The sequence below is a fragment of the Mustela nivalis genome, assembly GCF_964662115.1.
Source record: "Mustela nivalis genome assembly, chromosome: 14".
NCBI classification, from domain to species: Eukaryota; Metazoa; Chordata; class Mammalia; order Carnivora; family Mustelidae; genus Mustela; species Mustela nivalis.
The window spans coordinates 67865786-67881006 of NC_139033.1; the positions used below are offsets into that span (position 1 = coordinate 67865786).

A 15221-nucleotide genomic window follows, 5' to 3' on the forward strand; every position below is an offset into this window, starting at 1 on the left:
TCCCAATCAGTGTATTTTTCAATCCAAACACTGTACTTTTTATCTCTAGAAGTTTGATTGGATCTTTTAAAAAATTGACCCCATTTTTATTTTTTTTATTACTTATTTGTTTTTTAATAACCTCTACACCAAATGTGGGGCTCAAACTCACAACCCCAAGATCAAGAGTTGCATGTTCTACCAATTGAGCCAGCCAGGAGTCCCAGGATCTTCTTTATATCTTACATGTCTACTTTATTTTTTGAACATATGAGATATAGTAATAATAACTATTTTGATGTCCTTCTCTGCTAATTCTAACATCTGTGTCAGTTCTTGGTTGGTTTGATTAATTAGTCTCCTCAGTATTTGCTGTGTTTTCTTGCCTCTTTGCATACTAGCTAATCTCTGCTTGAATGTCAGGCATTATTAATGTTCTCTTGTTAGATGTTGGATTTTTTTTTTTTTTTGTATTCCTGTAAATATTCTTGAACTTGGCTCTGGAATGCAGTTAAGTTACCTGAAAACCATTTGATACTTTGCAGCTTTGTTTTTTGGTATTTTTAGGCAGGTCTGGAGAAGTACTCAGTTTAGAATGAAGTATTCTCCATTACTATGACAAGACCTTCCTGAATACTCTCTCCAGTGTCTGAAGACCTGTGAGGTCTTCCTCTAGCTGGTGGGAACAGTTCCTGTTCCTGGCCCTCTGAGAATGCTGAGACTGTTTCCTCTCATCCTTTTGGATGGTAACTTTTATCAGCCTTGAGTAGTTTCCTTACATGTGTGCATCAATCAGTACTGTGTTCAACATTTAAGGGGACCCTCTGTACATTCTGTCATCCAGCTCTCTCTTTTCTAGTCCTTGGGCCTATGAACTCTGGCTATTTTTGTGTCCTACTCAACTTAGGGAATCTTTGGTGCTCCCCCACAGTTCCCCTTCCTTATTTTTTAAAATGGTCTGGACACTGAAAGCACTGAGCTGAGGTGATGGTAAGAATCACACTATTTGTTTTCCACCTCTCAGGGATCACTTTTTTTGTTGTCTGATATACAGTGTCTTAAAAGTCATTTTTCATGTATTTTTATCTTTTATTTTCTTAGTTATTTCAGGTAGGAAGGCAAATTCAGTCTCCCTTTTACTCATTTTGACCAGAAGCAAATGTTAAGTTGTTCTGCTACTGATGTTTCAACCCAGGTACCCTCCCTCTTCTTTTCCTGCACCTTCTGTTCCTTACTTTTAAAATCTGAGACACATAAACATTTTACAGAATTCTACGTGAACATCAGTATCATCTTTACATTCCTGATCCTACTACTCAGTAACTGACCAATAAAATTGTCAGTAGTGAGCAGAAAAAGTTCAAATTCTTGTTCTGTTGCCCTCTAGCTGTATCTTGAACTTGTTTATGCTAAATACTGGTGCTTTTCCCTATACATGCATAGAAAGCTGAAGAGAAATCAGAAAAAGCAAATATATTCTACTGAGCTATACATTTGGCTTAACCCTGAGAATTTTTAAATTCTTAACTATGAAAAATATAACATAAAAAATAGAAAAATAGAAATGTGCTAAAAGTCTCACTTCTACAAACCATTGTTTTCTTTCTGTCAGTATATACCCTTCTATGTTTTATCTGCATCATATTTTGTACATGATGTAACAAAAATACACTTTAATAATACTTTTTAAAATATTTTATTTTTTGAGAGAGAGAGAATGAACAATGGGGAGGAGCAAAGGGAGAAAGAGAGAGAGAGAGAGAAAGACTCCCTGCTGAGGAGGGAGCCCGATGCAGGGCTCAGGCCCAGGACTTAGAGATCATGACCTGAGCCGAAGGCAGTCACTTCACCAACAGAGTCACTGAGGCACCCCATTACTTTTTTTTTTTTTTTAAGATTTTATTTATTTGACAGAGAGAGATCACAACTAGGCAGACAGGCAGGCAGAGAGAGGGTGGGGGAAGCAGGCTCCCCGCTGAGCAGAGAGCCCGATGTGGGGCTCCATCCCAGGACCCTGGGATCATGACCTGAGCCAAAGGCAGAGGCTTTAACTCACTGAGCCACCCAGGAGCCCCTGCCTCCATTACTTTTTTTACTTAATAGAATTACATTATATGTGGCTGCATAGTGATATAATTATCTTTTTTTAACATATTTTTCATGTAAGCATGCTATGATTTATTCAGTTGTTTCTATAGTAAGGTAACTTCTTTTTTAGTTAATACAAAGAATAATTTCAGTGACTATCTTGACTTTCCTTTTAGGTTATTTTCTTGGCTAATCCCCTAAAGTGAGATTACTAGAGTAAAGGATATAAAGATATTTAATGTTATTGTTGCATATTACCAAATAGCTTTCTTAAAAGAATGTACCACTCTTCACCTTTACCAGCCTAGCTGAAAGTGTCAGTCTTAACAGACCCCTGTTAGCACTGTATATTATCACTTAAAATGAAATGTTGTGGCTAACACAATTAGTGAAAATTACTTTTTATTATTATTCCTTAGTTTCTTCATTTCTACAAAGTGGGCCGTATTCCTTAGACTTGCCAAATAGGGGCATTTCTTTCTTCTGTAGGGGAGGAAGAGAGGTCTCAAAAACATATTCGTGACCCTGTCTTGGGAGGGGTAAGATCATTGGTTTTCTTTCCGCTCCCTCTCCTGCATTCATTCACCAAATGTTTACAGAGCCTTTTCAGCAGGCCCAGTACTGTGCTAGGCTCTAGGGGTAGAATTTAGGAGAAGGCAAAGCTATAACCTCTGCCAAAGAAAGAGCCTACATTCTCTATGTGTGATTGGGAGTGGGCAAATCTGCCAGCTAAAGTGTTCCCACCACATTTGGAAAAAGCAGATTGTGTTTCAGCAAAGCATTAACTTGAAAATTTAAAAGGAACTAGTAAGTGTAGAAAAACCTACCAGAGGAACTTTTGATTATACTGACCTCAAGGAACTTTAGCAGCTAAAGAAAGACAAATCTAAAGAGGAAAGAGACAAACATAGCTACATTTTAGGGACAATAACATAATGCATTCTAATGAAAAATGCTTTCTAAATGGCTGTGACCAGGGACCATGAAGTTTTACTGGTAGAGAGAGGAGGGGGATGGAAACAAAATAAGAAAACTATGTAAGCAAGGCAGCTAGCAAAGGCAGACGCTTAACCGACTGAGCCACCCAGGTGCCCCGTATTCCTAAAATGATTTAGTTTTGCCTGGTTTTGAACATAATAAAAGTGAAATCATAATGGATGAGTTCTTTTGTAAGTGGCTTTTTGACTCAATATGATGTGTGTAAGATTCTTCTACTGTGCTGCGTGTAAGTATTGTTTGTTCACACTCATTGCAAAATGATCTCTTTATATAAATGTATCACCTGTTCTATTGTGGATGAACACTGAGTTGTGTCCATCTTGAGCCAATTGTGAAGAACATGCTATGAACCGCCTCGTATATATATCTCTTGTTGCACACGTGTAAGACGTTGCGGAGTAGAATAGCTGAAACAGGATATGCATGTTTTCTACTTGGCTACGTGTTGCAAATTCTTTGCTAGGTGGTGGCATTAATTACCACTCCTACGACCAGTGGTGTTCTTGATGCTTGAAATCTTTGACAACATTTACTACTGTTATACTTCAACTTATTGCCAATTTGGTGTGTGTACAATGGTATCTCATTGTATTTTAAAATTTTTTTTAATTAAAAAAATTTTTTTTCAATTTGACAGACAGCACTAGTAGGCAGAGAGGCAGGCAGAGAGAGGGTGGGGGAAGCAGGCTGTCGAAGCAGAGAGCCCGATGTGGGACTCAATCCCAGAACCCTGGGATCATGACCTGAGCCAAAGGCAGTGACTTAACCCACTGAGCCACCCAGGCGCCCCTGCCCCCATTACTTTTTTTACTTAATAGAATTACATTATGTGTGGCTGCATAGTGCTATAATTATCTTTTTTTAAAACATATTTGTCATGTAAGCATGCTATGATTTATTCAGTTGTTTCTATACTAAGGTAACTTCTCCTTTTTTAGTTAATACAAAGAATAATTTCAGTGACTATCTTGACTTTCCTTTTAGGTTATTTTCTTGGCTAATCCCCTAAAGTGAGATTACTAGAGTAAAGGATATAAAGATATTTAATGTTATTGTTGCATATTACCAAATAGCTTTCTTAAAAGAATGTACCACTCTTCACCTTTACCAGCCTAGCCGAAAATGTCAGTCTTAATATACCCTTGTTAGCACTGTATATTATCACTTAAAATGAAATGTTGTGGCTAACACAATTAGTGAAAATTGTATTTTTAAAGTAACATCCCCAATAACCAAAGTGGTTAATCATCTTTTCATGTAATTTTTGGCCCCTCGTATTTTGTCTTTTGTGAGGTCCTTGCTCATTTTTTTATGTTAATGTGGCTTTTTTTTAATTGATTCATTCTATGTTCTTTGTACTCATCCTTTGTCAGTTTTATGTGTTACACGACTTCTCCTAGTTTGTAACTTGAAAAATGATTTTTCACTTTCTTCATAGTGCCTTTGAACAATCAGAAGGTATTATTTAAGTGTAGTGAAATAGTCTTTTTCTTTATGTGCAGCACTTTCTGTCTCCACTTTTAAGATATCTGCAATACCCAAGATATCTTCTAAAAGTTTGTTAGTTTTGCTTTTCATATTTAGATCTTCCAACTGCCTGGAATTGATTTTGTATACAGTGTGGAATAGGGGTCCAGTTTTATTTTTTTCCACATAGGATATGTAATTTCTGAGCATCATTTATTTAAAAGAAAAGGTCCCACTGATCTGCAGGTCACCCCTGTTACATATGAAATACCCAGATGTCATATGAATCAGCTTTTTGGACTTTCTACTCTGTTCTGCGGTTCTGTGTTTACTCCTGGGCCAGGTACACTCTGCCGTTATTAGTAAAGGTTCATGAGCTTGATTCATTACAGGGAAAGTCCTTTCATTTGTTACTGTTCTTAGTTCTTTAATATACGAGATTAAGATAGTGCTTATGTTTCTTTGGGCCTACCATGACTCACTGAAAAGAAAAGCCCATTTCGTGGACAATACCTCTGTTTCCAATAACAGGGCCAGCTTCCTCATTAGGCATTGAAGGCACAGTGCCTTGGGTCCATAATACTTTTAGGGGCTCATGAAAATGTTTTAATTTATTTTATAATCAGAAGAAAACAATGAGCTTTGGGTTGAAGAAAGTACTTTAACATATAATACTAACTAGTCATTTTTATACCAACACTGTCACAAAACCTATTTTTAAGTACTTTTCTAGAGGGAAAGGGCCCACCTAGGCAAATATGCCCAGGGCCCATAAAGTGGCCCTGCCTGATAGTGTTCTTAAAAATTATCCTGTTAGACATAAGGGCAGAACTTAGGTGGTCATCCCTATCCTGCCATATAGGCTAGGGCATAAAAACATGTTTCCTCCTAATGGTAGATGAGCATATCAGCTTCATTTGGAAAAACTGTACACACCAGGAAATTAATAATCCCCCTAAATGCTAACTTTAAAATTTGAATAAAATGGAATGTAAGTAATATCTATTTTCAGGTATTTGCCAATACTAGGGGTACAGGAATAAACAAATGAATATAGTAGAGCTTCTAGTATCTAAAAGAAATACAGACAATGAACAATTATAATTGGGAGGAATGTCACATAAATAGAAGTATGGTAGCAAGGCTGAGTTAATCCTTAGTTGCAAAATAGGTGTTATTTTTGGTTTATCAAATGAGGAAAGCAAGGCATAGAAGTGACTTGTCCCAAGTACCAGTGAATATATTCAGAAGTAATATTTGAATACCAGGACTTTGACTCCAAGCCATGTGCTGTTTACCATGTCATAGTAAACTGTCAATAAATTAGAGTGTTTCACACTGAATAAGAAACAGAAATAGGGGGACGCCTGGGTGGCTCAGTTGGTTAAGCAGCTGCCTTCGGCTCAGGTCATGATCCCAGCGTCCTGGGATCGAGTCCCACATCGGGCTCCTTGCTCAGCAGGGAGCCTGCTTCTCCCTCTGCCTCTGCCTGCCATTCTGTCTGCCTGTGCTCACTCTCTCCCCCTCTCTCTCTCTGATGGATGAATAAAATCTTTGAAAAAAAAAAAAAAAAAAGAAACAGAAATAGGTGGGGCGCCTGGGTGGCTCAGTCATAAAGTGTTTGCCTTTGGCTCAGGTCATGATCTCAGGGTCCTGGGATTGAGCCCCGCATTGGGCTTCCTGCTAAGTGGAAAGCCTGCTTCTCCCTCTCCCATTCCCCTGCTTGTGTTCCCTCTCTCGCTGTCTCTCTCTCTCTCTGTCAAATAAATAAATAAAATCTTTTTAAAAAATGAAATAGAAATAGAACAAAAACCAAAGGGTTCCTTCTTTCTCTATTTAATCTTTTTTCCCCTGTATTTATTTAGGTGTATTCACATATCATAAAATTTACCCATCTCAATTGTATACATCAATGATTTTTAGCAACTTACCAAATGGCACAACCACCATCATAAATCAGTTTTAGAACATTTTCATCATCCCCATAAGAACCCAAATGCCCGTTTTCAGTTATTTTCCATTCCTACCCCCTGGCCTAGGCAACCATTAATTATTTCTTTTGTCTATAAATTTGCCTTTTCTGGATATTTCGTATAAGCAAAATCTTAGAGTGTATGATCTCTTTTGTCTGGTTTCTTTAATTTAGATAGTGTTTTTGAGGTTCTTCCATGATTTAGGATGTGTCAGTAGTTTGTTCTTTATTATTGCCTAACAGTATTCCATAATTAGATGGATATGTCATATTTTTATCTATCCATTCATGCGCTGATTGACATTTGGTATTTTCCAAATTTCAGCTATGGCCAATAATGTTGCTATGAACATTTATATGCAACTTTTTTTGACGACATGTCGTTACTTCTCTTAGATACTCAGGTGGAATTGAGGGGTTATATACTAGTTTATATTCACCTTTTGAGAATCTGCCAAAATATATTCCAAAGCAGCTGCCACATTTTGTGTTCCTACCAGCAATGTATGAAGGTTCCAATTCCCCCACATCCACAGACTCTTACTATCATCTGTCTTCTTGATTATAGTCATTCTAGTGGGTGTGAAGTGGTATTCATTGTGGCTTTGATTTACATTTCCCTGATGACTAACGATGTTGAACATCTGTTCATGTGCTTATTAGCCATTTGTACATATTCTTTGAAGAAGTGTCTATTCCAAACCTTTTGTCCATGTTTCGACTGTATTGTCATCTTATTACTGGGTTCTAAGAGTTCTTTGTAAATTCTGGATACAAAGTCTTTATATTAAATATGATTCACACATTTTTTCCCATTCTGTTACTTGTCCTTTTACTTCCTTAATGTTACCTTTTTAAACTGTAAAAATCCTGAATTTTATCCATTTTATCCATTTTTCCAGAAATAAATCCTTATATTTACAGTCAATTGATTTTTAAAATATTTTATCTATTTATTTGACAGAGAGTGAGAGAGAGAGAGAGAGAATCTGAAGCAGACTTTGCACTGAGTACAGAGTCGGATGTAGGGCTCAATCCCACAGCCGCAAAATCATGACTGGAGCCAAAACCAAGAGTTGGACATTTAGCTGACTGAGCTACCCAGGAACTCCTACAGTCAACTTATTTTGGACACATGCAATTCACTAACAAAAAGATAGTTCAAAGATGGTGCAGGAACAACTGGATATCCACATGCAAAAAAAGATGAACTTAGATGGTCATTTCATACCATACACAGAAATTAACTCAAAATGGCTCATAGGCTTTAATATAAGAGATGAAACAATAAAACTTTCAGAAGAAAACAGGAAAGAGAAATTCAAGATCTTTGGTTAGGGAAAAATTTTTTTAATTGATTCCTGAATTCTTGTCCTGATATAACATAATACATGTACGTACATGCGTGTTTGTACGTGGCATGTGAGCACGGTGTAGGTAGGTAACTGTACAGCCACCTTCAGTCAAAATGATAAACTATTTTACTGGTATTGTTAACTAAAATTTGAATTATCAGTGACATAAATATGTTGAAAACAATATGCTAGGGATAAGTGGCAAGCTAACCAGAACAGAAAATCCAGAGCTTGGCAGGTAGAATTCAAGGCAAAGCTGTGTAAATAGTAAATTAGTCCCTTCTTCAAATACTATACAATGTGTCTACCTACATTTCAGGCTAAGAAATGTTGATTATAGGAAGACACTGACTGCAGACTGTCTTCTATAAAAGGAAGAATCTTTACCAACTCGGGAGATGCTGCATACTCCAATGTTTGCAATGATTTCATAACAGTAACATGAAATTTTAAAGCCTGTTACTTTCAGCATGTGTAGGAAGAAAGAAATTATTGTTGAAGACTCATCAACATAACTCATCAAGAGGAAAGTTTTAGATACAAAGCCTCACTTTAAAGGTACTTTCTTCACAACACATGCCTTCTTTAATATCCATCACCCATGTTGTATTGAGCACTGGGTGTTACATGCAAATAATGAATTGTGGAACACTACCTCAAAAACTAATGATGTACTATTGTTGGCTAACTCAATATAATAAAAAAATTTTTTTTAATTAGAAAATTAATTTCCATTAGAAAAAGGTACTTCTATTAAATTCTATGGATTGCACTTAAAATGGTCTTATTTTTAAAATAATTTAAATTTCTAATTTTTAAAAAATTTAATTTTAATTTTAAAAAATTAAATTTTTAAAATTATTTATTTATTTATATATTTGACAGAAAGAGAGAGAGAGCACAAGCAGGGGGAGCAGCAGGCAGAGGAAGAGGAAGAAGCAGGCTCCCTGCTGAGCAAGGAGCCCAGTGTGGGTCTAGATCCTAGGACCCTGGGATCAGGACCTGAGCTGAAGGTAGATTCTTAACCAGCTGAGCTACCCAGATGTTCCTGTGTTGTTGTTGTTGTTGTTTTAAAGACTTTATTTATTTATTTTTGAGAAAGAAAGAGAGAGAGAGTGGGTGCACGAGCAGGGAGGAGGGGCAGAGGGAGAAGCAGATTCCCTGTTCCACAGGGAGTGGGACTCGATCCCAGGACCCTGGGATCAAGACCTGAGCTGAAGGAAGACACTTACCCAACTGAGCCACCTGGGCACTTGCACTTAAAAATTGTTAATAGCTTATTTAATAGTGAAATAATCACTTTCACCTCTACAAGGGATACACAAGAATATGGGCATTGATCTTGGCCACCTGTGTTCACTGTGAGTTAGTCAGTGCTCTACCTGTGTCTTTTCATGGCAATTGATAGAGTCTTTGCGAAAGCCTGAATCTTGATTTCCTCTATTTCAGAGCAATATTTGCTTTCAAAATATATTTTCTAATATAATTAAAACTGCATTACTGCTTGTTAACATTTTAATATATTTTCATTATTTTCAGGTACATCTGGTTATTTATATATCTAACTGTCCCTTTTAGGAAAAGTAACATGTTTTATTGTGCTTTTATCCCCCATGTGAGTGGTTTTTAAATCACTGGAGCCATTGGTTGAGTGTTGGAACCTTACCTTCCAGCATCTGACAAGGGTTTTAGAACACAGCAAATGTTTCATATGTTTTTATTGTAATAAAGTAAATATTCACTTTTTAAATACTATAGTTTTAAAATCACATTTCCCTAGGCCCATGGTCTAATGGAAGAAAATACACAAGGAAATCAACCAAATTACTACACTAAAATTCTAGGAGAGACATACAGGTTTATCATTATTATAATGAAATGCAATTGTAATGAAAGCTAATTAATGTTTCAATGCCAAGAGCCATGTGCCAACATTTTCTTTCTTGAATACCTAGTAGCACAATATTCTTTCATTCTGAAGAGATACGCTCTCTCCTCTTAGAGCCTCTATCTAAATCTCTCAGACAATTTAAAAATCAGGCTTTTACAATCTGGATGAAGTAGACTTAGCTGAGTGCAGCCACAGAGTGAGAAGAGCCCCAGATAAAGTTAGCCTTCCTATCATAGCTACCATTGCTAACATCTTCTAATAACTATGTACTTCTTAAAAGCAAGCAGAAACAATTTGCCAGCTCATCAGAATTCCACATAAATCTGAAAGAGGAATGCTAAGTAGTGAAATGGATGAAGACAGCCTTTTTCAACTTGTTGAGAGGACAGTGGCAAAGCACATACACTGTGAAGACTGCATATCAGATGAGTAAAATGGGTACTTTACCAAAAACAAGTGAACTGAAAGACAATTCACAAATTCTTTTAAAATACTTTCTTCTTGCCTAAGATATAACCTAGACAGGTTCTAAATAATTTTCTCAAATACTATCTGCAGTGATCTTTTCAGTTACAGCCCTCCAGCCCTTCAGCCACCTGGAAACATCCAGTCCCACCTGGAGACTTATCCTGCCCTCAGGGCCTGGGCCAGTGCTGTCCTCTACACTGGAGGAATTTTCAGAAGCCTTAGACTAGAAACTTACCTGCTCAGTGTCAGAGTGGCTGTTCTGCTGATGCTGCTCTGATACTGTAACCCAGCTTCAGGCACTAAAATTTTATCTGGTTACTTGTAACCAAGCCTCTATCTTGAACCACTAGAAACTTGATCCTGGATTCTTCCATTGCGATCCTTAGTCCTGCCTTGGGACCTTACTTAGTATCCTGGTGGGTGCCATATACCCTGTAATGTTCTGTAGGCTTAGTTTGGAGCCCTACCCTGGAACTCGCATATTCCTAAGTTATGTCCCCAGTATATGCCACCTGATAGCTATGACACAGACTTTTCTCATGTCTGGATTTCTACCCATTGCCCACTGTCCAGCTCTTCTAGAGACAGGTTCGATGTTTGACCTAATTTCTTACTCTAATAGTAACTCGGGTAATACCTCCATTTAAAAATATTTCTATTCAAACCAGTCCACAGTAAGTTTTAAATGCATCACTGAATACACATCTGCTGCTCGAAATTCCAAAAGAAAACATCCCATACCTGTCTGAATGAATCCTGATTTGTATCCATTGGTTGTGCCATTTTCCGGAGTCACAGTTGACGATACTGAAGAGTTTGGTTTCATAGAGTGGCAAGTAGCAGAGGATTGTCGGCTTCTACATTCTGGGAAGGAGTAAGAATCACATTATGGGGGGAGACCAGCCCTCTGTTAAAACAGGTGATAGAAAGCCAATCTATATAATCTATAATATAAACCGCGGCTCCTTAAGGGGCAACCACATTCCTTATCAGAGATGCTCTCTCCTCAAATTCTGATTCCAACAGAATGTTCAAGATGGTGAATTCAGTTTGTCTTCCCAAGGCCACATTTCATGTTTAGAAGGACAAAGAAAAAAAGATGAGACTTTTGTTCTTCACAGATTAGTTACCAGGAGAAGAATTACTCATAACCAATGTAATCATGCTTGTTTTATGAGTAAGACTGAGGCTAAAATATTGGATGGGTATGTGTGTGTGTGTGTGTGTGTGTGTGTAAATAAAATCTCCAATAAGCTTTCAAGTGTCAGTTAACCTCCTATTAGGATGGATTTAAGTGTGCAGCAGGGACCTAGACTCCATGGAGGCTGCTTTCGACATTCTCACCTCGACTTTATGTCCACAAACTGAACCAAAGAAAAATGTATAGGTAGAAGAGAAAAATTTTAAATGCTCAAATTCTTAATATTCTTAGTTTTTATTAAAGGAAATAGATATATAATACTCAAGGCGATCTCTGATCATGCAATACCAAGCTTCATTTTAGGTAAGCCAGTATTAATAAAGCTCTCCTGTAATGCTTTAATAATATTTTGAACTGAGCTTGATAACAAATACTATGATACCCCATGGGGCTGTAGCTTCCAACTAAATTATACTACATGTTATAATGTATTAGACTTCAAAGGTAGCATGTGAAAAAGAAATATAAATGGTTGCAAATGACAGTTTGCGTATAGAGGGTCCTTTAGAGAGTTTCCAAGTTTATCAGATATGTGCAAAGGCTGGTAGCAGTTTCCCATAACCTTCATTGCTCAGAACTTCCTTGAAGAGCTACGGTACTTTGGCCTGAAAGGATATCGTCACATTATGTATAATATATGCATATATTTATATTGATAATATATGTCTGCATATCTGTATATATACATGCATACACAATTCTAATTCTAAAGTCACAACTGATATAAATATGAGGCCTCAGATGCCTGGCTGGCTCGGTTGGTAGAGCATGTGACTTTTTTTTTTTAAGATTTTATTTATTTATTTGACAGAGAGAAATCACAAGTAGACAGAGAGGCAGGCAGAAAGAGAGAGAGGGAAGCAGGCTCCCTGCTGAGCAGAGAGCCCAATGCGGGACTGGATCCCAGGACCCTGAGATCATGACCTGAGCCGAAGGCAGCGGCTTAACCCACTGAGCCACCAGGCGCCTGAACATGTGACTCTTGATCTCAGGGTTGTATGTACAAGCCTCACATTGGGTGCAGAGATTACTTAAAAATATAATCTTTTAAGGGTACCAGGGTGGCTCAGTTGGTTAAGTGTCCAACTCTTGATTTTAGTTCAGGTCATGACCTCAGGATTGTGGGATTGAGCCTCAAGTTGGCTCTGTGCTTAGCGGGGAGTCAGCATCTCTCCCTCTGCTCCTCTGCCTTCCCCTTGCCTCCATCCTGCTCACACATTAAATAAATAAATAAATCTTTTAAAAAAACTATAAAGAATAAATAAAATCTTTAAATTTTTTTTAAAATGTAAGACTTCAAAAGGATTATTGCACCTGTCTTGGAACATGCAGCCATTTCCTAAGGACTTATTTAATGTCATTTCAAATGCAACCAAGAGTAATTACAGTGGAAGACTTAGAGGTAAATCTGCAGTTATAATTTGGATTCATTATGGTATTTCTCATGGTCAGGTCAAAATCTTACACAGACAACAAATGGAAACATTAAAGACAATTATTATATCACCTTTAATAATAGTAATAATTAAAAATCTCAATACTTAAGTAACTGTTCAAAAACAAAGATCAGGTATTCCATTGCATTAGAATAATAAAATTTGTGGCAAATCCTATCAATCGCATGAAGACGTGAGACTTCAACTGGATTCAGTTCTATAAATAAGTTAAGTTCTTCTTAACTTAAAAAAAATAAAACTTCACCCACTTAATAGTGCATTTCCCCAGGTATTGTGAAGAAAGCATTATTTGTTCTAAAGTATACATAGTTCTTTTTTTTTTTTTTTTCCACAGACAGAGATCACAAGTAGGCAGAGAGGCAGGCAGAGAGAGAGGGAGAAGCAGGCTCCCTGCTGAGCAGGGAGCCTAATGTGGGGCTCGATCCCAAGACCCTGGGATCATGACCTTAGCCAAAGGCAGAGGCTTTAACCCACTGAGCCACCCAGGTGCCCCTAAAGTATATGTAGTTCTAATGAAAATAGAAAACTATATAACTCACGAGAATTACCAAAGAACTTAAATAAAGTAAAAAGAGCATCTAACCAGGAAAATGACAATTTGAGATCTTCTCTAAATGCCAGAAGAGCTGGAAAGAGTTTGCCAGCCCTCTACCCTCCCAAGAGACCAAGAGACGTGCACTTTTTAAAACTCAGATAGTCTCTATTAAAAATAGGAGAGGCTTCTGGGTGGCTCAGTGGGTTAAATCCTCTGCCTTTGGCTCAGGTCATGATCCCAGAGTCCTGGGATCAAGCCCCACGCTGGGCTCTCTGCTCAGCAGGGAGCCTGCTTCCCCACCCCCTCCACCGCCTGTGCCTCCCCCCACCCCCGGCCCCGACTACCTCTCTGCCTACTTGTGATCTGTCAAATAAATAAATAAAATCTTTTAAAAAGATAGGAAGAGGCTAGTCAAATAACCTGTCAGAAAGATTTACATCTTTGGATAGCCTTCTAAACTTGGGATATTTATCTCTCTCTCTCTCTACCTGAACCTTGTACTAGCCACTTGTTATTACTGTAACATCTCATTCCCTTCCCTTCCCTTCTTCTCCCAGAGGTTGGTGCTACCTTTCCAGCAGATAAGAGGTCCCTTCGACAGTACACCCTGGGAGCTTCTCACTAGGTAGTACTTTAAGTGCTTCTGCTTCTTTGGCTGGGTGGTGAGCTTCAAGTTAATATGGTTGGAAAATTCCGTGAAATACCGAAATCCTCTTTCTCCACAGCCGATACAGTTTCCAGAAAACCCTGAAAGAAGGAAAATCAAAGTTACTGCTGGACTTGTAAGTTGATACAGTATTTTTACATACAAAAAAGTTTAGAAATATTCAGTCTTTTTGACCCAATCATTTCTTAATTTCAAGGGGAAAAAAAAATCCAAGTTTTTTTTTAAGCAAACTTATTTATAAAGACTGACAGTAATTTAATTTCTGCCCTAAAAGGATAATGATTAAGGAAACAGAATGGATAGTATCAAGAGATAGAATTTGTATGGTTGACATAAAAATATGAAAAAGTTTGGTCCTAGAGATGTCCCTTATTCCTTTTCCTAGAGATGTCCATTATTCCTTTTCCATAGGACCAAAAAAGTTCGGTCCTAAAGATGTCCTTTATTCCTTTTCCAACCCTCTTAGAGAATCTGCTGGCTCTGGTTCTCTACCCTGTGTACCATGTGGACTTGCCTTCAATGCCACAGCTGATTAGACTGTGCTAATATCTGACCAAGTCTGGGACAGACTCTCCTGGAATTTTAAAATAAATACAGAAAGAATCAGAGAGATGGTACTAAACCCTGGATTTATAAGGTCTTATAAAATTAGAACCCAGTTTAGGGGTATGTCCAGCAGTGTTGACACAGCTAAGGGATGGGAGAACACAAACTGAGAACCATGAAGAGGAAGCTGGTCTGCAGATAGGAAAGTGTGGACAGAGACGGGCGAACCAAGGCACTGTCAACTTTCCAGTTTCTATGAGACTGAGCTGTACTTTCTCATATGAATGCCCTGAGTCCCAGTTTCTCTTTCTTCACTTCCCTGTACTCAAATCAGCTTATTATTACTTTAGGTCTACTATCCAAACAATTCTCACTCAGATTACTCAAACAAAATAAAACATTCAATGACCTGCTTAGAGCAGGGGGCACAGAAAGAAGAAATGGAGAAGGCTAAGAGGATGAGAGGCCATCCTTCGCTAAATTGGAAATCAACCCCCTAACATGCAGAGGAAAGTTGCATAGAACCAAAGTTCTTCTGGTTCTGACTGATGAGGACACAACATACCTACTGCCATGTAGTGAACAAGGACAAGAAA

The 15221-nt window shown here is 37.7% G+C and overlaps 1 protein-coding gene across 12 annotated transcripts in view; it reads right to left on the minus strand.

Annotated features, from left to right (window-relative positions):
• Nucleotides 1–15221, minus strand: part of GREB1L (GREB1 like retinoic acid receptor coactivator) — a 269790-nt gene that overhangs the window by 101543 nt on the left and 153026 nt on the right. For all 12 annotated transcript variants that reach the window (XM_082698725.1, XM_082698732.1, XM_082698731.1 and 9 more), the window contains 2 exons: nucleotides 13983–14159; nucleotides 10961–11083 (listed from right to left, as the gene is read on the minus strand). In XM_082698725.1, coding sequence (XP_082554851.1) covers nucleotides 10961–11083; nucleotides 13983–14159 — 300 coding nt within the window. The remainder of the gene's footprint in view (nucleotides 1–10960; nucleotides 11084–13982; nucleotides 14160–15221) is intronic.